Raw genomic sequence first — 26,389 nt, forward strand, 5'->3', positions numbered from 1 at the left:
ATTTATTTCTTGAAAAAAAAAAAAGAAACGAACAAGAAAAGAGGAGAAGAAATGTGCAAATCCAATGTTTGCGCAAAACTCTAAGTAACCTTTTCAATTAAGAGTTGTTTTCTTTAAATTTTGTCCAAGATTTCCATAAAAAAGAATAAACTGTTTCATTAACTTTTTGTCTTCAGTCGTGAAAGATTTCTAAAAAAAAAAAAAGAATTCCTTAAAAAAAAAAAATACTTACCGTCTGCCAAACAAACTTTAAAAAATGCACACACACAAAAATTTCCTCTTAAAAAAAAACTATATATGGAATTGTAAACTTTCAGCTGCTAATATTCTGTTAGTTGTTTTGTTTTCTTTTTTTTTTTGCATGACATGAACAAATATGCATTGTCTATCATTTTCTTCTTTATTTTCAATACATTTCTAGTTCTTTAATGTACAAGCTATTTTATCATTCATTTTTATTGTTATATTATTACAGAGAAAAAGATGTGTACAGATGGACACGTCTTATCGCCTTAAAAAAATTTTTTTCATGATGGATATTTTGTTACCGTGTTATTATTTATGCATAATTGTTTTAACCTATTAAATACAACAAGTGTTTAAAGGAGATTTTAGTGCTTTTTAATTGCTTGTACATTGTTGAAATGGGAAATTTATTTTGACACTGCATGTTTTTTTTTCGTTGAATTGTAAACGTACCTGTTTTCCTTTAAATGACTTTTGGGGGCTATCTGTTTAAAAAAATGTTATTCTATAACAACTTGCACTGGAAATCGCATTTGAGATTTAGTGAATTTTGTTAATGGATTCTCCAACCGTTAACTTGCTTTTGAGAAGGAGAGATTTTTTGAAAATGTTATATAATGGATAAATCTTGTCAGAGAGAGGGTTATTGGTGAGTGAGGCATGAGTCCCTTGTGAAGATAATTAAAGTTAAGTTATCCGCATAGAAATTATCACGTAAGACGATGTCAGAGTGAAAAAAGATTGTCAGAGAGAGAGAGGGTTATTGAAGAGTTAGGTATAATTCCCTTGTGAAGATAATTGGAGTGAAGTTGTCTGTATAGACGTTATCGTCGCATGAGACAATATTAAAGCAATGCTGATCGCATGTGAAGGCTATCTTTGTGATAATAGTTGGAGCAAGACTGTAATGGCACTGTTGCTGGTTATTGATAAGATAGTGACGACGGCACTGGAAATTAACGTGTGAGTTGTTGAGAGTATAGGACTTACGACGGTGTCACCACTTATCGGAGTCTGGGCTAGAGTCACTATTTAGTAAGGGTACAAGTCTGCGTCCACCAATCCATAATCGAGATCTATCAATTTTTAAGACTGAGATTGCAGGTGCAGGAATCTCTAGAAGGCGAAAATAGTAGAGTTATCTATGGAACCGTTAAAGGTAAATTTAACAAGATCTCCGACTAACAGAAGGTTTTCACCAAATCACATCCTCACATACATAAAATAAAAATATGAATAACTCCAGAAAAAAAAAATGACACTTGACAAAGAACTCGAGATCGCTGTATTGATATCAAATAACAGCATTTATTAATGTGTTAAACAAATATTAATTCAAATCATTCCAACGTGTTTTCTCGTAACGAGTGTTCATTATGCAACCTTAGCTAACTGAGGATCTTGTGAAAATGGCATGAAGTTTGAGATTATTGATTTTTATGAACCAAGTGATACACATGGTTTGAATGTAGTTATTTTCTGAGAGGAAAACAGTCATTAAACCATACAAACGAAATGTGTGTGTGTGTGTGTGTGTGTGTGTGTGTGTGTGTGTGTGTGTGTGTGTGTGTGTGTGTGTGTGTGTGTTCATCGCATAAGAAAACAGTAGTTTGAAAAAACATTGTTAAAAAAAGATTTAAATTCCCATTCAATGTGGTAACTTTCCATGGTGAGAATTTAAAGTTCATGTGCTTGGCACGCAAATTCAAGACAAGAAACTTTAACGCCTTCCAAGGGTAGAGTTATTTTTAGATTCAGTCACAGGGAAGACAAGAAAAGAAACTAAAACAAAACTAAACTGATTTGATTTTCAAGGCATTCTCAGCGAAACTGTTTTACCTCTGAATAGACAGAGTCCAGCGTATGTGATGATCACGGGCTACAATGATGTTTACTTATAGAGCTACATCTTGGACTTTGAATTAAGGTGTATGACACACGCAAAGTCATGTTGGGTTATTTAACGTCTCTCAAGGACAGAGCCTCGTCGGGCTGGAGAAATCTGAAGAGAAACTGATTTGATTTTCACAGGTGCATCTTTATCTAGAGACGTTCTGGAATATTCCAACCTATTTGCTGTATCACTGTGCATGAAATGCAACATAGTTTCTTTATTGCATGTGTATAGATGGGTAAATCACAACATTGTGTGCTTGCGCATTCTGATATACGTGGGCGTTGAAACGGTGATTGCTATAAAAATGTCTCTGCCAAAGATTTGTTCCGGTTGTATGTAGCGGTTACAACATGACTCCCCTCCTAGACAGAAAGTCGAACTAAGAAGAAGGAATAAAATATTGCAAGTTGATGGCAGTCCGAAAGAAAAGTATCCTCATCAATTTTTGAGTTGTGCGTTTGCCTGGGTCCGATGAATTGCGTAATTTTAAAGGGAATGAGTCGCCTGATTGCAAGGTGCATAATGGATGTTCATATCCATTTGGGGTATACCAAGGAGCTGAGTAAAAGCAGAACGTCATAGGTAATAATTTCTCATCATTCCTCTGGTTCACAGCGATCTGCCATAGATCCATATGTCTGCAAGTGAGTCTAAAGAGTCCAAGTACAAGAGGGTCTGTACTGGTGTATCGGCATTGCGTAAGAGTGCGGTTTACTTGTAAGAAGCTTTCTTATGCATGCATGAAAATGTATTGGGATTGTTTAAGAATCTGAGGTGCTTGTAATAAGCTCGTTTTGAAGAGTCAAGCATGGTTGGCCCAGGGGGAGGGGCGTTATTAAATTCCACATGCACAAAAAATGGCGGTATCTCTGATATGCTCGGCATGGCTGTGGTTGACGTGAGAGCATTTTCTGCATTGTATCGCAAGTTTCATGAGAGATTTGGTGTTAAACAGGCATTGATATTCATCATAGGCAACGATGTGGGTAAAATCCTTCTGGTTGGTGGATTTTCCAAGTGCTGGCTGCAGGACCGATAATCTATAGGAGGACTGTTTTTGGCTTCAATTTACTGTAGTCAGATTCGTAGGGAAATTGTGTTGTTTAATTTTCGATTTTTCAGCAATTATTCTCATAAATCGCTAATTTTATTGGGATCAGAGTTGCTAGTTCGAAAAGAAGGTCTGGAGATATGCATGGTTGATTTACTGACGTTGTATGAGATGATTGGAAAAGAGACTGGGCTTTAACCAATGCAAGCGTAGTTGAATTCGATGATGCTGTGACGCTCTCCATTTTTGTGCTACGCGAGTGTTCTGGTCAGCCACTCGCCGGTTAATTCTTCGATCACAGTTTGTATGCTGCAGGAGTTATGGTTTACTGAATTTCGCCATCGTTATATATTCAGCAGCGCTATTCGAAATGAGCAATCTGTTTCATATCCGAGTAGTCATCAGTTTCCGGATTCATGTGTGGAGTCACTAATGTAGTAAACCACACGTGGGGAGCACCTAGGTCGCATGATGAATTTATACAAAATGAACAACATTTATTTAGGTGTTAGAGAAATATTAATTCAAATCATTCCAACGTTAATGTTTTCTTGTAACGAGGAGTGTTCATTATGTAAATTAAACTAAATGAGGATCTCGTGAAAATGGTATGAAGTTTGAGATTATTGATTTTTATGAACCAAGTGACACACATGGTTTGAATGTGATTATTTTCTAAGAGGAAAACAGTCATTAAACCATGTAAACGAAATGTGTGTATGTGTGTGTGTGTGTGCGTGCGTGCGTGTTTATCGCATAAGAAAACAGTAGTTTAAAAAAACATTGTTAAAAAAGAAGATTTAAATTCCCATTCGAGGTGGTAACTTTTCATGGCTAGAATGTAAGGTTCATGTGCTTGGCGCGCAAATTCAAGATGGAGAACTTTAACGCCTTCCAAGGGCAAAGATATTTTTAGATCCAGTCTCGGGAAAGACAAGAAAAGAAACTAGAACAAAACTAAACTGATTTGATTTTCGTATCATTTTCGGCAAAGCTCTTTTATGTCTGAATAGACGGAGTCTGGCGTATATGATGATCACGGGCAGCAGTGATGTAGAGCTGTATCTTGGACTGTTGAATTAAGATGCATGACGCGCGCAAAGACATGATTGGTTGACGTTAGGTCACAACAACCAATTAAACTTTAAGTTTCTAACCAATCAGAATTGATTATTTTTGTAGAAATTGTTCTTTCTGCTTCTGCTGCTGATTATTATTATTATTTTTTTTTTTTTTTTTGCTGGACCTGCTGCCATTTTTGTTGATGCTGCTACTGTTATTTTTATAACTTCGAAAGGGCTCTATCAATTTTGTCTTATGTCATGTTAGGATAAAACTTAATAAATCAGAACGAGATATAAGCAATGACTATAAAAAAAAAAGTAATGTTGAAACTATTATTCAGTTTGTTAAAACAGTTACTGATCTTTCTAAGGGTAGATTTGCTCGACAAAAAGAAAAGATTGATGAATTTTTACTGGTGCATAAGGGCAATATCATGCATCACATTCATAATCGCAGTCACCACAATGCTGTATTCACTCTTTGGTATTCTCTACTTAAAATGTCTCCCCAGCGGTTTTGAATGCACATTTATTAATTCATTTACAATAACGTGAGATAGGAGTGATTTGGAAAAAATTCCTACAAGAAAAAAAAGGATGAGGTAGAATAGTAAAACGCTTCCACCATTTGAACGCCCACTGAATTTTGCGGTTAAGATTGAAAACAGGTACAGAATGAGTTTCTTAAGTGGGACATAAAAACTGTTCGATTAAATTTAGATTGTTCTACCGTTCTTCCCCCAAAAATCATTATTTAAAAAGGGCGGCAGAAATTTATAAAGTATAAAATATCCGTTTGCACCGAAAAAAGAAAACTTTTCCCGTGATGCAATTGTACTCACTGCGCATGTCACTAAATGGACGCCATCTTCGTTACGAAATTCAAAATTTAATTCACGCGCATTCAATTCTTATTGTTAATGACCGACTTAACACTGAGTTCTATTGTATTTCTTATATATATATGTGGTGACGTATTTAATATATGTTCCTGCTTGGTATAAAACTCTTTATTAATTTTTTTTTGTCAACGCTTTAGTTGACCGCACGCTGTACGTTTAAAAATCTGTATCGAAGCGATATTTTTTTTTTCTGTGTATTTTTAAATTGTCGGCGGGTTTTTCTACAACAGAACGCCAAATAAATATCGTTACCTGAAATAAGTAAATATTATTATATTATGATAAGCCTTCTTTATTTTCGCAGTAGTTATAATTCAGCTGCTGCTTTCGTCACTTTTTACTTTTTAAAGACTTTAATTTAAAACATTTCATTGCCACCTACAGTAAAAAGTCGTCATGCCATCCTTCATTTATCAACTTGTTACGGATTTTATCGTTTTCAAACTGGTCGATTCATACGCCAAATCTGCTATATTTGATGCTACGTAAGTATTACATATTTTGGTCACATTTTTTTTATTTATTTATTTTTTTATAGAATTTACCCTCCTGAGTAAAATACGTTCTCTTCTTAAACTGTGTGCATTCGTCTCATTCCTATGACTTTTTAAACTTCCGTTTTTTTTTTTTTGTTTTTTTTTTCTTCTTTGTCATTTAAAAATACCTTAAATGGCGTGATGATTTAAAACCAAACTTTATTTCTGCCGATATTCAAAGTATGGAATTTGTGAACATTAACCGAGCGAGGCCTTAAAGAATTAGAACATCTGCCAGTTAATGAGCCAATATTGAACTGTACGGAGATTAAAAAAAAAAACTTTTTCATTTAAATCAAACATTTATTATTAACTTTTTTTTTAAAAAAAACTTTTTCGAAAGAAAAATAAGCTTAAGTCCCAGAAATTTTTAAATTTCTATTACATATTTATCAAACTTTTTCTAGTTTATATACGATTACCGGTGTCAACCGAAAATTCGTCCCTCCTGCACAAAACAAATAAACAAACAAAAAAGGTAGCAGCTGTTTTCTCGCGCAACTTTTTTTTTTTTTTTTTTCCTGAAAAAGTTTAATATTTTCTTTCATTTCCTAATGATTGTTTGAGGATTAAACATTTTAATTTTAAAATAAAAATTAGAAAGTGAGATTTGAAAAAAAAAAAAAAAAAAAAAAAAAAAAATCGTATTACCACCCGAGTTAAGGGATTGGGCACGTTATTTATTTTATGACGTGAAGAACAATAATTTTATTTATTTATTTATTTATTTTTTTTTGTACTTGTACAGTTTAGTTTGTGCTAATTGTTACATTAACGTCAGTTTGACTCTGAGCGAAGTATAGTATTTGTTCTAAACACCACACTTTTCTATCCTCTGTCAGGGAGAAATCTTGGTACTCATGCAGTGCACTTATTGATCCGTGCTGAAATAACATTATTTAAAAAGCCATTCTTAACATGAGGGTGTTTTGTACCTATTCTGTACTTTAACCTTACAATTGAATTTAAAAAAAAACCCAAAACTTTAATTAAACTTGGAAATACGATTTTTAAAAAATAGCGCGAACCAGTAAGTGCATTAGCACCGAAATCTTTTTAGACTAAGGCATTTAAAATTTTATCCACATCTAGATAACTCTTTTTGAAAGGTGGATTTTCACTACATTAACAAACCGTGTGTCTAATTGCCCACATGAGGAGAAATAGAAATGTGCTAAGAAAGTTCAGTAATCCAAATCCACATAGTGTGAAATAAAAATCTGATTTTGAAATCTAAGCGAGAATAGAATTTCAACTTATGAAAAACACATGCCCTTCCTTATCCGGAAAGGACTTGAGGGTATTTCTGCATTTATCGACCCTAGATTTCCGCGAAGTTACTCGTGTGTTGCCTGGCAGATGACGGGAAGAACCGGAAACAGCCGGGCGAGCCTTATAAAAAAAAACATTGTTACAACCCATCCCCCCACTCCCCATGTTAAGAATGGCGACAACTGAAATTCATTAAGTAATAGATTGGGGAAAAATGTCTTAATGTCCAGAAAACTGCTTGTCGAACATTTCCGGTTCTTCGCGTCATCTGCCGGGCACACCCGAGTTACTTGGGAAATCGCTGGTTGATAAATGTAGAAGTACCATCCTAAGTCCGGGTGGCGATACGAAAAATTTATTTTTGTAAATAAAATTAAAGAAAAAGGTAAAAGTTGCATGCGATGTGAATGTGACAGGACCATTCAAAGTCAATTTATAATTACGCGATCCTTCAAGCTCAATTTTCAAACGTAAGTTATAGCAAGTTTAACGTCTCAAGACGATCGAGCAAAAAACATGCAATGATTCCAAGTTTGACCATTTTTTTTTTATGGTAAAATCTTTTTCTTCGTGTTTGTTTACATTTTAGTTATTTGTAACTTGTTCCATATTAGCGTTTTCTTTTGGTTTCAAACCAATCATAATACTAGGGTGTTTTTTTTTTTGTGACCGCTTAAGTTTTCAAAGCTCCAAATTACTCTCTGACAAAACTTTTTTTTTTTTTAAAGATACTAGCAGGACTTGTGTCTCGGTTATGCGGGAGGAATAAAGAATTAACTTAGAATATCAAACTTATTTATATTTAGACTTCTTCAGATCGGTGTGTAATCTGTCTAGAAGGATTACTTTCACTGACCTCGAGCAGAAGATACCTTGTTTTCAGATTATTTTTATTATACTTTTCAAAATGGAATTAACTTTAAAGTGTAGTATTAGCAGTATCAGAATTTTTTGTGAAAATAGCGAATAATTCCACCCCATCTTTCCAAGCTTATAACTCCTCGAAAAATGCAATTCAAGCCCTAATTTTTTTTTTCAATTAAAGGAGCAAGGACCAAGATTTCATTAAAAAAAAAAAAAAAAAAAAAAAAAACGTGTTTTTTTTTTAAAAAGGTTTTAAACTTCGGACTTTACAGGTAAAATTCGACGAGAACACGATGTCCGTTTTTTTTTAAATTTGAATATATTATGTATTGACCTTTTCTCTTCAATTTGTGAGTAAATAATTATGTACTTATCCGAGTCGAAATTAATTATTTTTAGACATTTACAAAATTGGAGGCGTGAATTATTCGACCCCCTGTCTTTCCAAGCTTATAACTCCTCGAAAAATGTAATTCAAGCCCTAATTTTTTTTTCAATTAAAGGAGCAAGGACCAAGGTTCCATTAAAAAAAAAAAAAGAAAAAAGAAAAAACAAATAACGTGGTTTAAAAAAAGGTTTTAAACTTCAAACTTTACAGGTAAAATTCTACAAGAACACGAAGTCCGTTTTTTTTTAAATTTGAATATATTATGTATTGACCTTTTCTCTTCAATTTGTGAGTAAATAATTATGTACTTATCCGAGACTAAATTAAGTATTTTCTTTGTAATAGACACTGGGGGGGGGGGGAACCGTGAATAAAAAAAAAAAACGTTTGTCTAAAATATTATATTCGGTTTATTGGAAAGAACATAAAATTTCACATTGACCCTGAAAATATCGTAAAAATAGAATCAATAGAAAAATTTTGATAGATTTTTAAAATTTAAAAATTTAAAAATATTGAGTTTAAAAATTTAAAAATATTGAGTTCGGAAAATTCATTACTGTTTAAAAAAAAAATAAAAATATTTTTATTACTTTTAAAACAACTGTAATAGTTTATTTTGGAAGTATAATCCATAAAGAAAATAAATAACCCACTTTTAACAGAGAAATTACGAGATTTTTATATTGTATTCGCAGTTTCGTGTTAGGGGTGTCAAAAATTCCTACAAAAATTCTGATACTGCTAGTGTAGTATATGTTCTAATACCAAAAAAACGTTCGATCAGTATATTGTATTAATGTCTTCAGTGCAGAAGTTTATTTAAAAAATTGTCTTTGTTCCATCTGAGAAGAAATATTTGACTGAGGCAATGTTTCTAGGTAAATCTTTTGTTTGAAAGCATGTGTTAGATACTTTATATCTAAAGAATTGCTTTAAGAATGTTACTGATGCATAAGTTTACTGATGAAATTAATTTTAACCAGCCTCCCAGCTTACACGGCGAATTTGCACAGATGGCCAGTACCGCCAGCACTACAGGCCGACCCAGTACTTTTAAGAGAGGACACGCCAAATATTTACACCGGTGAAAACGTGAATTCGATTTTTAAAACGAACAATTACATATTTAAACCTTTTTATTTATCAGAAACTATACAGAATGAATAATACGAACGAATTTTATATATTTATAAGGGATTTGTTTTACTGTACACATAGATTCGAAAGAGTTGTCACAAAACAAATATAGAACAAATAAATGGGGTTTGTATTACTGTACACATAGATTCGAAAAAGTTGTTAAAAAAACAAATATATAACAAATAAATGTTATCAAAGGCAAGACAAGTTACTTTTCTACCAAACTGGATATATTTTTCGTGTTTTTATTCAATGTAACATGTTTATTCAGCTCGAAAACTATACAGTGTTTACCGATGTATTGGAACATTCAATATGGCGTCTGATTCTCTCTTTAACACGGTAAGTTTGGGAAAAGGTTTTATAAATAAAAAACCGGATAAAATACTGTTAAAAACTCGCTCAATATATGTTACCGTGACGTAGGTTGACATATATTCGGCGGGTTTTTAATAGTATTTTGTATAGTTTTTTATTTATAACACCTTTTCCCAAACTTACTATGTTAAAGAGGGTGTGAGATCCATCTTGAATTTTCGAATACATACATCGGTAAACACTGTATATTTTTCGAGCTGAATAAACATGTTACATTGAATAAAAACACAAAAATATATCCAGTTTGGTAGAAAAGTAACTTATCTTGCCTTTGATAACATTTATTTGTTATATATTTGTTTTTTGACAACTTTTTCGAATCTGTGTACAGCAATACAAACCCAATAAATGTTATCAAAGGCAAGATAAGTTACTTTTCTACCTAACTGGATATGTTTTTAGTGTTTATATTTAATGTAATGTTTATTCAGATCGAAAAACAGTGTTTACCGATGTATTGGAAAATTTTAAATGACGGCCGACTCTCTCTCTCTATCTCTATCTCTCTCTCTGAGACGTTAAGTTTGGGAAAATGAGTTATAAATAAAAAACCAGTCAAAATACTGTTGAAAATCCGCCGAATATGTCAGCCTATGTCACGGTAACATATTGAACGAGTTTCTAAGTGTTTTGTCTGGTTTTAACGAATTATATATTTATAACTATTTATTTAACAGGAAAACGAACTAATTATACTTATAGATTTTTATTTAACAGAAAAACGAACAAAATAAAAAATAAATTTGATAATGAAACAATTTTTACAAAAGAAATGTGAAACAATATTTAAAATCTATACTGCTGTTCTGTTGGATACATCTAATTAGGCACGGAAAAACGTGTCCTTTTTCGCGCTGTCTCCATAGTTCTTCCATTAAATGCGAATCGAACACATTTTTAGTGTGTCCGTTATTCGCGTTCTTTTGATCTGGGACCAAAACCCCTCCACAGCAATAGCATTTGCCAATCTGGTTTCTCCACCTCTATCATGTTGCACTTGTTGGTCCCATGCTCCACGGCCGCAAACACCCATACCACATTCTTCACTCGACCTCTATTGTACTTGTGGTGGAAGAATAGAGATTCGTCAATTTCTACTTTTTTGGGTAGATGTCTCTTTGTTTATTCCGCCAAGCATAACTGGGTGACTGATCGACGTCCGAAAACGTCCCTTTCACATACCTCATGGATGAATGACATCCAATCCACTATGGTATGCTCTGCCACCTGTATTTCTTCTTTAATCTGGCACTGGAGCATTCCTATGCTCCACCAGCAAGCGGCTTTTTTCAAAAAAAAGATCCCTTCCCCATACTGGCTGAGGACTGGCAGGGCCGTGGACAATTCCATACAAATCCGTCGGAATGGGTTGACCTTTTATTCAAGGTCCTAGCACCATTACAACGTTGGCAATGGCTTGTATTAGATACCAGTCATATAAATGTTGGAGCTTCCAACTCGTTACTTCCCAATATTTCTCCAAAATTAGAAAAGGTTCATCGCCTCTGCTGCATTTGTTATTGTCATAACGCAATCAACAATTTCAGTTTTCATGATAAAACTTTTAAAAAAAAAACGTAAAACTTTTTAAAAAAGAAAAAAAAAAGTAAAACTTAAACAAAATGTAAAACCTTAAAAATCAAACATAACAAAGCGTAAAACTTTATCATAAAAAACTTTATCGTAAAAAAACTTAACAAAAAGTAAAACTTTATCTTGAGCAATGAAAATAACACAAGTTACTCGGAATGCGTGTAAAAATGAATTCAAGTTTTCACCGGTGTAGATATTTGGCATGTCCCCCCTCTCTTAAAAGTACCGGGTCGGCCATCTGTGCAAATTTGCCGCTTTCACTTGCTGCTGTCTGCTCAGTTGACTGTTGATTGAACTGAAGTGCTTGATCCATGTTTCATCCATTGTCACATTAATGCAAGAACTCTTTTGTTATGTTGAAACAGTTGCTAATAATGCTCTATGCATTTTGATTGAGAAAACATGGCATCCACTTTGAACACAGCTTTCTCATTGACAAATCTTTATGCAAAATGGTGAATATACTACCTTTGCTATCTCACACAACTTCAGTTTATGAACAGCCAAAATGGACTCTTTAAGGGAGAAAGGGATTCTGACGATTCAGAATCATTTTTCTGTACCACCACGTTTAAACACCTCTTAACAATCGTTTCTGATGGAGCAGAGTTTAAAATAAAATTTATCAAGCTAGTTTCGCTTGAACAGTTTTTAATTAAAAGATCGTAAAATTTGGATTTTTCGACTGTCTTGAAAATTTACAATGGTAGCTTTACTTAAATAACTAATTTGTAAATTAATAATGCAATTGCGCTCATTTTGACACTTGGCATTAGAAGGTTAGTACTTGATAAAAATCTTTATTAGTTACACCATTTGTATGTATTAAGTGATGTGTTAATTTGTAAATACATTTTGTTAACAATATCATTTGATGCCTTAAAGATTTCAAATTGTTTTTATAACTTTTCTTGTCAAAACAGCAAAATATTTATGGGCAAGTGAATCCTCAACATCAAAAGTATATCTATATTTGTAAAATTAAATGCTACATGTCTGAATTTTTGAGATGAGGATTGATAATTCATATTTGTATTCTTTAGACTACTGTTCTCAACTTGAGTTTTATTTTCATGTTTAAACCAATGTAATCTTTGATTTTCTTCAGGTATATCTTGTTGAAATTGAGAATCTGCACTAAATTTTGAATAGAACTTTTATATTTAATCCATGGGATTAGCATGCTCGTTTCTTTAGCCATGATCGAGTAAAAGTCTTAAATAATTTGCAATTGTACCCATACTGAGGATCAAGTTATTACTCTTCCGAAGAAAGCTACATACTAGCAGGACCTGTGGAAATTCCACAAGGGACTCGTATGTAATACATTGATGTTGACATTCTGTAGATGTTCAGTGTAAATGGAGATGCTCTGATATTATTGTAGCTTTTTTGTTAAAACTGCAAAAGTATTTATCTAAGCTAACACGAACGCCCGGTAAAGTCAGGTTGTAAAGTACGCTTAAATATGATATTTTAGTTCTTGCAGATTTCGTATATATTATTATAGGCTTCATATTCTATCGATTTTTATGTTATAAAGTTGTGATTTCAAAAATAAAAAATATATCCATATGACTTGGATTCATCAGCTTGAATCGAAACCAAAATAAAAACTTATGAAAATGTGTGTGTCTATATATAAACTTGAGTACCTTCAGTCATAATCGAAACCAAAACTTCTTGAAATGATTTAAGTGCCATCAGTTATAGTCGAAACTGAAACCAAAACTTGAAGAATTCTTGGTAAAATTATTTATGACAAGAAATAGAACATAACAATTAAACGACCCAGATGTAAGCGTGACACACAGAACACCACACGCTATCATATTAATATATAGATGAATTTTACCAAATACTTTGTTATACCACAAGTCTTTGAGTTTGACAAAATACATCTGATGAAGGTCGATATTACATTGGCCCAAAACTTGAAAATAACATTCCCAATAAGAACATTAGTTTATATAATACAAATGTTAAACTCTTGAAATTAATTCGATGTAATCTTTGTTTATATTTTGTTTTGTCTCTCAAAAGAAAGTCCACTGTACTGAACTGACATTCACTTGACTTTAAAGCCTAATGATCAGTCAACAACATACTTTTAAAATTATCAATCTCAACTCTTTTGCTCATTTTGCTAAAATACGATGTACTTTCTTTTGTGACGGTTCCTTATTTTTAATTGCATTTACACAAAACAAATTTCAAAGAAAAAGCATAACAATTCTAAAAGAAAAAAAAAATTATGTTGCAAACTATCAACTCATCTTTTCTAATAAATCCAGAATATTTTTCATACTAACAAATAGAATATTCAAGACTAATTCTGTATTAGTGAGTTGTGGAAATTCCAGTTCTTTCCACATCCCTCTATATAATTTACTATTAAAAGTAATATTTCTTTTAGAATGATATGTGTCAGTACTATTAAGAAATTACTTTTTTTTTTCTTCCATAAATATAATTTTCGTTAGGTAAATCGAATGTGTCTATTTAAAATTATAGCAATTTAATTCTTATTAAAATAAATGTTCTATCATTTTACTATGAAAAATATTTTTCAAAATAAAACATGTCACTTTTTGTATTATTATTCATCGGACTACTGTTCTCATCTTGAGTGTGATTTTTCACTGTTCTCATCTTGAGTGTGATTTTTCACTGTTCTCATCTTGAGTGTGATTTTTCACTGTTCTCATCTTGAGTGTGATTTTTCACTGTTCTCATCTTGAGTGTGATTTTTCACTGTTCTCATCTTGAGTGTGATTTTTCACTGTTCTCATCTTGAGTGTGATTTTTCACTGTTCTCATCTTGAGTGTGATTTTTCACTGTTCTCATCTTGAGTGTGATTTTTCACTGTTCTCATCTTGAGTGTGATTTTTCACTGTTCTCATCTTGAGTGTGATTTTTCACTGTTCTCATCTTGAGTGTGATTTTTCACTGTTCTCATCTTGAGTGTGATTTTTCACTGTTCTCATCTTGAGTGTGATTTTTCACTGTTCTCATCTTGAGTGTGATTTTTCACTGTTCTCATCTTGAGTGTGATTTTTCACTGTTCTCATCTTGAGTGTGATTTTTCACTGTTCTCATCTTGAGTGTGATTTTTCACTGTTCTCATCTTGAGTGTGATTTTTCACTGTTCTCATCTTGAGTGTGATTTTTCACTGTTCTCATCTTGAGTGTGATTTTTCACTGTTCTCATCTTGAGTGTGATTTTTCACTGTTCTCATCTTGAGTGTGATTTTTCACTGTTCTCATCTTGAGTGTGATTTTTCACTGTTCTCATCTTGAGTGTGATTTTTCACTGTTCTCATCTTGAGTGTGATTTTTCACTGTTCTCATCTTGAGTGTGATTTTTCACTGTTCTCATCTTGAGTGTGAAAATTACACTCAAGATGAGAACAGTAGTCTGATGAATAATAATACAAATAACTAATCCTCATCTCAAAAATTCAGAAACGTCACTTTTTGAAATATATTTATTTAAAATTGTATTGTTTTAGTTGGCAGAACATGATTTTGGAACAATTCATTTTAAAATAGGTGAAGGCAGCATTTTTTTACCTTTGTGACATCACATTAATCACTATTTGCTGGTTGGATACTCTCATTTTTGTGATGGGTGATAACTGTAATAGAAATCATCACTCTCACAAACGACCTCGTTTTTGCTTAGCCTGTAAAATGCCAACAGAAAATGTAGAAAAAAGATGAGCATAAATTTAAAAGGTTGCTCATTAGTGAATGTATATGCCATTAATTTGCATATGTACACAATTGGTAACTGTTACATGGGACAAATTCTAAAGCAGGGGCGTTGAGTTTTTTTGTTGGACAGCTTAGAACGAAAATGAATGGTGGAAGATAATATCGAATACATGAGGATTTGTTGTAAGTTAAGAAAAAAAAGGAAAAGACTTTTGTGCGTTGTATCAACAAGAGGACGTTTTGACACTACCATTCTTTTTTTACTGTTTTGTTCTCTTTCCATTTTATAATAACGTACACACAAACATGAAATGCCTTTGCATGTTATATAGATACTTGATTATAATTTTGAATGTATTTGTAAAAGAGTATACAGTCAGTACTTGCTTTTATGTTTCCTCTGTTTCCTCGATGAAATGATTTTTTTTTTTTTTTTTTTTTTTTTCCTTCAAGGAATGACCTGGAGAAAAAGCGGATTTGGTTTTACGAGTCTGGATTTTTGGCTATTATCTCTCTTCCCATCTACCTACTTGATCACACACCGTATCTGCTGTGGTTGCTGACTATTTGCACTTTCCTTTTCACTCAGCTGCTTGGTCAACTTCACTTGCTTTACTGGTGGAATCTTTTGAAGACCCGATGGGATGAGCACTTACAGCATCAGGAGAGCCTAGAGAGATTACACAACACTACTCTGGCCTCTCCGTCTATGCAACCGCCAACTTCTGCACCCCCTCCAGTATCTGCTGCAGGAAATGTTGGCACTGGCCAGTCTTTTCCCAGTTACCCCTTGCTGCCACAACATCCATCTCCAGTAAGCACCTATGATCATCTGCTCTCCAACTCTACTCCAGTGGTCTCATCCCAACAATATGGACATAAAAATTTTGCCAATGACCTTTGCAGTCAACAGGCTTCTTTTCTCTCTTCCTGTTCCCCTGCTAACATTCTGTCTCCTCATAAACCTAGAATCCTTCCTTCTAGTCACCACAACAGTAACTCTGCTGGATTTTATCCAGAGAATGTGACTGTTTGTCCAGGTAATACAATTTCACCACCCGTTAGGGTCCACAATCTGCTTAGACGTAGGCCTCTTCGACCAAATGCGGTCCGAAGTCCTCTTGCTTCTCCGACTCTCACCCTTGCTCAGACACCCACACCTATCAATAAAAGCACTCCTTTCAGAGAAAGGTTGTTGTCTGTATTTGGCTTTTCAGCAAAAAGCCCTCCAGGTCTACAGAACGATGGCCAAAATCTGTGTTTTATGAACTGCATACTACAGTGTCTGGCCCGAACACCACGTTTGGTGAGCAGTCTGTCAGCTGTTGATGTCGACCAGATGGCCGGCTGCAGTCAGGAGGAAAGGCAGTTTCTCTGCGAGTTTATTTCCATTCTCTCGCTTTGTAGTGCCCAGCCACAGTCGGGAACATGTGTGCTTGATACGAAAAGGCTGAAATCAGCTTCCCAGCTCCTGAAATGTAGTTTGCTCAACGAACACTCCCAACAGGATGCAGCAGAATTTCTCATGTGGTTGCTGACCACAAGCCACACTATCTTGAACAAAATTTCTCTTGAAGGTGAGGACACAATTTGAATATTTCTGCTAGATTTACTATGTATTAGAACCTTTTCCCACCTACTTCCAAAATCCAGCTTTGTTTTTCACACAAGCTGTTGATAGACTTGTTTTTTTTTTTTTTTGTCCCAGCAATAATTTTTGTTTGTTAAACTATAAAAATATTAATGGCCTAACATTTCCAAATCTGTATGATAGAAAAAAACTAGTGATGTAAATGTAGCTTTTTAGTTTTAATAAGTTTAACTAGTGCATTTTTTTTTTTTTTTTTGCAGTAACAATTTTAAAAAATTGATAACAAAAAAAAGTACATTTTTATGAAGTATTGTGCAATTCTTTGATAATTAAAGATTTTATTACTTTCATAAATGAATACTTTGCATAATTATGCAAAATGATCTAACATATTAACAGGGTTTAATGAAAACAATACTTATTTTCCAAATGTACATATGCCATTTTGGTTTCTCTGAGAATATTTAAAGTTTAAGATATTGAACAATTAAGATGCCATTATCAAGAAATTGTTGCCATTCCACGTGAAATGATCAACTTTTGTAAATGACTTTGACGGTGTGTGGACAATAACATTTGACTGTAATTTTTAAAACTACACAAAACAATGGCATTCAGCATATATTTAGAAAATAAAAATAATTCCTTTCTCTTCTGATTTGCTTTTACTAACTTTACAACTGTATAATTATTCTTGTTCAATTTCTTTGAAAAATCTGTTCTTTTGATGTTTAAACGAAGAATGGAATTTTGATATATCAAAGTAATGTGTAAATAACTTTTAAACTTTAAAAGAAATGAATGATTTAAATGATTTCGTTCAGTAAATTTTGAAAACTGATATTCTGAATTCTTCAGAATCTGATTGGTGAAAACTGAACAAAGAATTAAATATGAAACAAATTTTAAAATGTTTTAACATTTTTCTGATTGTCTCTGAATTTTGAATCCTTCAAACATTTTACAGATTTTTGAAAAAAAAACATTTTGCATATCTTCCTATTTTTTACTCACCTCAGGATTTTTTTTTTTTTTTTTTTTTTAATAATCCAACTCCCAAAAAGAGCACTTTGGATTAGGACAATATTTAAATTATCTCAGTTTAATAAGGAGTTCTCCATTACCGAACAAGAACAGAACAGATAAATTGTCAAAAAGCAAATACTGCATTTTGCTCCCCAATCCTTTCACTATTGATGAATATGATGCATCTTATTGATTTGTGTCTAGTACCTCTTCAGAAACAAGTTTTACATTAGAAATACATAATGACTCTGCTTCACCTTTCTCAGATTTTACGAAAAAAATTGGTTTTACTTCAGATTTACTTTGTGATTATACTTTTAGTTGTTACATTCTTATCCATTTTTATCGAGATTTTTTAATTTGCTTATATTTGTCTTGTTTTTATTTGATGGAGGTAGTATGAAAAGAAAAAATGAAACAGATTTAAAAGATTGTAAACCTTTTTTATTCTTACATAACCTGCAATATTTGTATAGAAAATGTTTACTTATAAAAAAAACATCTTTAAAAATTCTCTAAAATATGCAATTAGTTTTTTTTTTTTTTTTTTTTTTTATTTATTCAAGATAGAAAAGGCTTTAAAAAGATGTAATTTCAAAATCATTTAAATTTTTCACATTGGTTTAAAAGTGAGGAAAATATAAAGCTTTGAAAGTTTGAGTGCGTAAGTGAACACAAATTCTAAAAATGGGTTGAAATCACATTTCCAGGAAATTTGATAATTTCTTTATTCTGGGAGCAAAGTGCATATTCTTACTAATCCTATGCTCTGATTTTATGTATATACTGTAAGTTATGATTTGGAGATTACATGTACATATTTATGATTCTTCTCTACCCCCCTCCCTCCCCAACTATAGCATAGCTTCATTCAACAACATTAAAGTACTGTGTGCATATACACAAACATAGTTTTATGACAGAATATTAACATTTTGAATGCCTGCCATTCACATTTAGAAATAGAATGTATCTGTTATAACATTCTTATTTAAACAATAGTACACAGTAAATACATTTTCACGATGAAAAAGTAAATTCTATTATAAATTTTCGTACTGTCTGTCTGTCTGTGTGTGTGACGTGGTTTGTCTCAGCCTACAGGCAATCCACTCAGGCAAGTTAAGTACCGAAATGAAGCTTATGACCCAGCGGGTGTTTTAATGATTTTTATGTCCATGTTTTGTGTATGGAAATGCAAAAAAATGACGATTTACTAAGCGTTTTATTTACTGGATACTTTTCCGGTATTCACCGGAAGTTATTATCTCCCTTAGTAAGTTTGATTTACTGTGTGAGAGAGAGAGTGTGACGGGCAGGCGGTTCGAAATTAAGCATATGACCCAGTGGATGTTTTAGTGATATTTATATCCATGTTTGGTGTATGGAAATGCAAAAAAAAAATCACGATTTCTAAACATTTTATTTATTGGATATTTTTCTGGTACAAGGACTCAAGTTTGCCCAGCTGGGCAAACATGGGTGCTTGTCACTTGAAATAAATATTTCATTTGAGTGTTGGGTTAAGAGAATACAATAAACATTCCAAATTTGAAATTCTTGAATATTTTTATCCTCAGTTATTTTTTTTAGTGAAAGTTACGAATAAGATTTCTACCGTAGTTTTTTTGTTTTTTTTTTTAACTGGCAACAAATTAACATGTATAAATATTTGACTTTTAAGTAGAAATATTTACAAGAGTAAATCTCAATTACAAAATTTTTGTACTTTTTTGCGAAACATTTTATTCTGACTGCCAACAAACTGATGGATAAACGTAGAAATAAAAGAAAAAATATTTTTAATCATCAAAAATATTCATGTCGATTTTAAAATACAAACAGCATTACATAATATTTCTATATTAATAAAATTACATGGTCACTTTCCACGTCTGTCTCTTGCAGTCATATAGCTTATATTATTTTTATTCACTAGAAATCAATTTGTTTATATAAAAAATGTATTAGCATAAATTAGTAAAACATACTATTTTTAAGAACCCATATAAAAAAAATATAAAATTAAATCTGTTACAATGCATTTTAGTTTCTTTATAAATAACTCTTCCATTTTAATATTTTTGAAAAAAAAATTAAAAAATGAATTACATTGTAATACTTTTAAATTTTAATTTTGCCAGGTCATAAAATACACTTAATAATATTTTAATTCATGCAGATTTCATATTTATTATTACAGAGCCGATTTTCTATTGAATATTATATTGTACCTAATATATATATATATATAGTACTGATTTCAAAAGTTTAAAAAAACTTGACTTGGGTGCCATCATCTAGAATCAAAACATTTAGCATTCCAGCTGTTCCATACTCTTTGAGCTATTGATAGATAGATAGATAGATAGATAAGAAAGATTTAAAATTAAACCATTTCAGGCTATGAATGAATTTGCACATGCGCAAAAGTAATAGAAATGTGGGCAAGTTGGAGTGAACATTTTGCATTTTAACTTGTTGATATATTTCTGCACATTATTCATCTATCTAAAAGATTTTACTCGTTATAAACCATCCTTGGTGTATGATTACTTTTTCCTGTTAATTTCAGTGTTATGTGACCTGTAGTTTAAGAGTTTACTGTTTAAACATTTCTGTTTATTTATATAGATTTAGTGATTAAATGATTGTATAACACATAATTTTAACTTTCAAAACCATATTTAAATCAAAGAGAATTAAAATAAAAACTCCTTGGTAGGTGCAGTTAATTTCTAATGAAACTAATAATAATGAAAGACTTTTTCAAAAATGAACATGCACTTGTGAAATTTTCTTAAAACATAAATGAAAATTATTAAAATGTATTTGAGCTAACTAAATGGACACTGATCCATTATAACAAAAAAAAAAAAAAGTATTGACTTGTTAAATGAATAGAAAACAACTTTTTTAATGACTTGTAAAAACATGAAATATTTTTCACAATATAAAAACAGGTTTTAATTACATAACTTATATAAATGTTTATATATTTGTATGTAAGGATTCACTACTAAACTAATGAAAAGATTATGAATATTAAATCTCGGTTGCCGGGAATAAGGGTGGATAATGTGGGTTATATTTAATTTGATTTATGTAAAAGTAGGTGAGGTGGAAGTCCTTGATGAAAATTCAAATACAAAATTTCAAATATTTTTCTTCATACTAGCTATAATTGGTTATTTTAAAACTTTTTATAAATATAGACATTAAAAGTTATTGATTTTGTATTTATATAAAATTAAATACCTGAAATTTCATTGAAAAACAAATGCATTAAAAAGAAATAGGAAATATAACTATTTCCAATAAAACGTGTTTAATTTTTCCATTTTTTTAAGTGTTACTGAACCCATATTTTATCTATAAAATTAGGTGTATTTATATGTACAGAATTCGGTCTTAAATTGATTATTAGGAATTTTGGAATACAGCTGCTAGGTGTAAGAGGTCCAAATGTGGGCTGTATTTAGTTTTATGCAAATGGACAAATAATGAGCGAAATCTCTTTGAAAATGCAAACCTTTCTAATATTTGAAATTTTGACAATAAGTATTAAAAATCAATTTCCAAACTTCAATTTCTTTAAAGTATTTTTAGAAGTCATAATATGGATACAATTTTTTTAATTTTATTTTTAACATAATTTATTGAGATTTTTGTGGTAGGAAACTCTGTTTCCGTTTCAGAATGTTATTTTTATTCATCTCTTACTCGTATATTTCAGGTTATTGCAAACGGACGGAGATAACGCCCAAAATGGCCAGTTTAAAATCTTTGTATGGTGAAATTAATTCTGCTCAAATAAAACAATTAAGAATGTCCTGCCAAGAACAGGTTTGCTTTGATTTTTTTTAATTTACACCATTTTTTTTTTTCTCATTTAACTTTGTTTATTGTTCATTAGTCTTGAACACCAGCTTAAAACAAAAGTGATATTTAATTTGCTTTATTACTATTATATATGTTAAGTGTTGAGACTTTGTCAAACAAAGATGGCGGCAGTAAATCAAATCGGCAAAGAATCAATGCAGTCACGATTTCAAGTGTTAAGTAATTCCTAGTAACAAAGATGGCGGCGAAAAATCAATGCAGTCCCAATCTTGAGTCGTTTCAAAACAGAGGCTGACGGCGAACTGATTGAATCTAAAATTCAACATTTTTTATAACTTTTGAAGCTTCTGATTGGTTGATTGTTATAACTTGTGGTTATAAAAACGATCATCGAAATCATACCCTCATCATTAGTCCAAAACATTTTAACAATATAAAACTAGACTTATTGACTAAGAATGAATGCTTTATACTAAATTTGTTTAATATGATTAAACTTGTGTTCATTTTTGCATTAAATATTAACCCCTAATTGTGCATTGAATGGATACCATAATACTTGGTTCTTTGCACAAAAGTCTATACAAAATTTTATCCAGATTGGTCCAGTAGTGAAACAGACAGACAAACAGAAATATCGGAAAATATTTTACAAGATCATAAGTCAGTTGTGAGATTGCATACCTCTCTCTGAAAATTTAAAGATGAGGTAAAGACTTCTCTCTCCCTTCTCCATATGAAGTATTCTCAAAATTATGGAAACATTTAGTCAAACTATTTGATCAGGCTGAAATTTAGAATAAGAGTATCAGATCTATATATCAAATTTGCAAAAATAAGTTGAAAATCCATCAAAGTTTCAACTGTGATTAAACTTTTTTAGTCAAATACAATGCAGGATTTCATCAGAAACAAAGTTATCACTGAATATCTTTCACCTCGATATCCAAAAATTAAATCCGTTTCTTCTAAGTTTAACCAAGTTTAGTGATAATTCGTCAAACAATGTCGACATTAGGCTGTACACAAACACAGTGACAAATTTGACTGTAAACATAACCTCCTAAGCAGAGATAATAAATATAAATACCTACAAATTAAGAAAAAGTAAATTTTCTCATTTATGACTATCATTTGTATCACATGATTTAAATTGAAGATTTAAATTTCAACTTCCTAAAAAAAAAAAAAAAAGTATTATTACAGTATGTTCTTTTCATTTGCAAACTGACCATTATTTTTTATTTCTTTTTTTCTCTATTTAGATTGATAAGGCTTCCGGCTTGGATACTGAAAACTATGTGAAAATTGCCCAGCGTTTATCTGACCTTGATTGGTTAAGCTACAAGAGGGAGAATGTGTCTGTGATTGATGATTTATATACAGGTCAGCTTGTGGAAGCTTACAATTGCAGCCGGAAAGGTCATATATCTGTCCAAACACAAACCTTTGCTGTTCTCCCTGTCCCCATTGGTGAACCTGCAAATGATTCCCAACCCACTGCCAATATTTACCTTGAAGACTGCTTCACAGAGTTTTGCAGCGTGGAAAACCTTTCAGAACAATTCTGCTCTTTGTGCACTAAAACCAGAAATGAGTACCTTGCATCACCCACATCTAAAATCCCCACCCCTGCTCTTAATTCACCCCATATCACAGCCTCTCACATGAATTTTCAGGTATCATCAGCAATTCCATTTATGTCCCCTATAGTTGGGGGCATGAATGCTTACCATCCCCTCAGCCTTCCACAGACTTCAACGCCTTGCACATTTGGTCTGGCAAGTGAGAAACAGAACCTTGAACGACGCTGTCTTCTTCACCAATTGCCAGAATGCCTTATCATTCAACTTTTACGCTTCACATTTGACTCCCGGACGAAAGAGACCCAAAAGATTACTACTCCTGTCAATGTCACTCTGTCTGGTTTGGATCTGAAGAACATTGTTTTTGATCTGGCTAGCCACCAAGATGATGGTCAGCTGAAATCATCCTATAAATATGATCTCTATGCGGTCTGTGTCCACCTCAGCCAGCATGGGACCAATAGTGGTCATTATATTTCCTATTGTCTTCACATGAATAAGAAATGGTACAAATTTGATGATGATCAGGTGACAGAAGTGGATATGAATTATGAACTAACCACACGCCAACTTACAGAAAATGCTTACCTTCTCTTCTACAAACAAGCGTCTGAGCATCAATTCACTTAAGCATTTAGCAAAAAAAAAACATTAAAACCTTAACTGATGTTTATCTGAATCATTCAGTCTGTGTATGTAAATATGATAACCTCCCTCCATTTGTTTACCCCCCTCCCCCTCGTTTTGTTGTGGCTGGAAGCATACAATGTCATCTGGGAGTGAAAGCCTGCATATGTGTATAAACATGGTCACTTTACAACAACAATAAAAACAAAATGCAAAAATAAAACTTAAAATTTTTATTTAATTGCCTTCTCCTTTCAGTTCTTTGAGATTTTGTGCAGTGTTTTTTTTTTGGGGGGGGGGGGGGTTCTAGTGAATAGCTCAGAGACATGAAGGCTGATGTTTGAAAAGGGTCACCATCAACCAAATTAGAGTTTTTTTTTATTAGCTGTGTCTATTTGGTGTTGCCCAGGATGAAGTAGTTATTTCTATTTAACAATTTTTAAATTAAGAAATAAAATTTTAGTTATAAAGGAGAAAAATTTTTTATACTCAATTAGAAATTAGTTGTCTTCCTTTCCTAACATTATTTTTTATTTTTTTTTTCAATCTTAATTGAAAAATGTTTAACAATTTTCCATGTGAAACTGCATAATTTAAAAAATAAACTGTAGCAAAATATATTGTCAATAACATGATGCGACAATAACAAATGAAAATTGGTTGGTCAGAATCAGTTTGATTTGGCAGCATAAATGCTGTTAGGTTCAACTTCTAAAATCTCACAAGATAATTTTATACAAACCAAGGCTTGTCACAGGGAGATGATGGGGGTTGAGAAGGCAGTATGAGCTATAAATTTGCTAGTCTTTATGAATGTGATTATCTGGCTTAAGCGATTAGGTTTTGGCATTTTAAACAATATCTAAACTGTTTTGGAGTTTTTAGACGAGGTTTTATAATTTGAACTGCTGTTTTCATCTTGAATGTTATTCTCAATGTTTTGGACGATGTAACCATCAATCTCTTTCAAGTGTATTTTGTCAAACTCTAGAATCTGTATGGCTATCTAAACTGGTGATTCTGAAGAAGGCCGGTCAACTGTTTGCTCATTTTAGTTCATGAGGAGTGGTTAGTTAGTCCCCCACAAGAACACACTCAAAACAAATAAGAACTTGTATCATTTCTAAAAACGTTTAACTTTTGCTTTCATGATCTTTTTAAGTATACCATTATAATTTTAATTAATTTCATTTAACTTTTCTGTTTTATCTTTTTTTATAACAAAATCAACTATTCTCTCTGAAATTATCAGATAAAATTTGATATTTTTCCCTGTTAATAAAATTCATATTAGTAGGCCATCAGCCCAAGGCGAAAATTATCACTTCTAATGAGATGTAAAAGAGGTAGGGAATTATGTGTATAAAATCATAAGAAACCTTGGAAATTTTCACACGCAAGATTTTGGTGCATTAATAATTTGAATTTTAATCGTTAAATTAGATCCTAACTTTTGAGTTATGTACATACAAAAATTAGTCAATCAGAATACATCTTTCATTTACTTGCTTATAATCAGCCAATCAATGATTGTGGTATGTGTAAAAATTAAGATGGCGGCGCCCAGCGAAAAGAAAATATGTAAAGAAAGACACAACTATTTTTCATTTCATTTTGGCAAAATAACATCTCATATTTTCTTATTTTATTTTTTTGCACTTTTCTAGATCAAAACTTAATCTAATAGAATAAATAAATAGAAAATTATCGAGTGTTCAGGGAGAGTGAAATATGTTAGAATATTTGTTATTTTAATCGGCAATATCGGTTTTCTTCTGTATATTAATAAAGTAGTCGCAGGAATTCCCCTCTGCAAAAAAGTATCATAGGTTTGCAACAACAGATGCCACGTACAAATTCAATACAGCTAGGCTAATAGCCACTATCTTATGTAGATTTTGATCACCTTTGCAGACATATTCAATCGTGATAATAAAATGCTACATTACATCCTATGAACAACACCATCATAACATCGTTAGAGGAAGGGTCCCCTATTTTTCCCTCTAAATATTTAGACCTATCGCCGTCACCAGTTGACATTAGAAGGAACTCTACATGTTCCACAGATTCTACGCTTAAACCAGCCGTAACTGGCTCATACATACAGATATACCATTATCTTTCCCGGAGTACAATAAAAAAAATGTCTCCCTCGGGAAAGTCTGCTGCCTTTGATTGATTGCCCGCTAATTCTCTTATTCTGAAATTAGATCATTCTAAAACATTTCAGAACATTATAATATGGTGCCACTAGGACAAATAATTATTCGTTCAGTGTCAATTTCAGTAAGTAGACACTTAATTTTCAACATATAACAACTTTAAAATTATCCTAATGTTTCATAAATACTGGCAACTTATTTTCAACAACTCAGCATGTTAACATACATGCATATGCCTTTTAGCACTCACTAATCGTACCAAAAATAAAATTAAATCAACTTATAAACATGATGCAATTCTGCTAAAAAGACATAGCATCTTTGAAGTCTTCATAATCGCTCCAAATTATTTAACTTAAATACTGGAACCCTTAAAATGTTACCACGGTTAACGCTAACAAAAGGTTTGAGACTTGGCATTTTAACACTCATTGGTCTTTCCTTGTGCACACAGAACTACCATAAAATGTAAACAAACACATATTGCTCTTGCTTGGAT

General features: G+C 32.0%; 1 protein-coding gene across 1 annotated transcript; it reads left to right on the plus strand.

Moving 5' to 3' along the window:
• Positions 1-5,070: 5,070 nt before the first annotated feature.
• Positions 5,071-23,966, plus strand: LOC145243408 (uncharacterized). The gene is made up of 4 exons (XM_080106263.1): positions 5,071-5,645; positions 15,506-16,629; positions 21,406-21,515; positions 22,778-23,966. The coding sequence occupies exons 1-4, from the start codon at positions 5,557-5,559 to the stop codon at positions 23,726-23,728; spliced, it is 2,274 nt and encodes a 757-aa protein (XP_079962389.1). The 5' UTR covers positions 5,071-5,556; the 3' UTR covers positions 23,729-23,966.
• Positions 23,967-26,389: the final 2,423 nt, after the last annotated feature.

The sequence above is a fragment of the Euprymna scolopes genome, chromosome 22 (genome assembly GCF_053919585.1).
Source record: "Euprymna scolopes isolate OS-2025 chromosome 22, ASM5391958v1, whole genome shotgun sequence".
NCBI lineage: Eukaryota > Metazoa > Mollusca > Cephalopoda > Sepiida > Sepiolidae > Euprymna > Euprymna scolopes.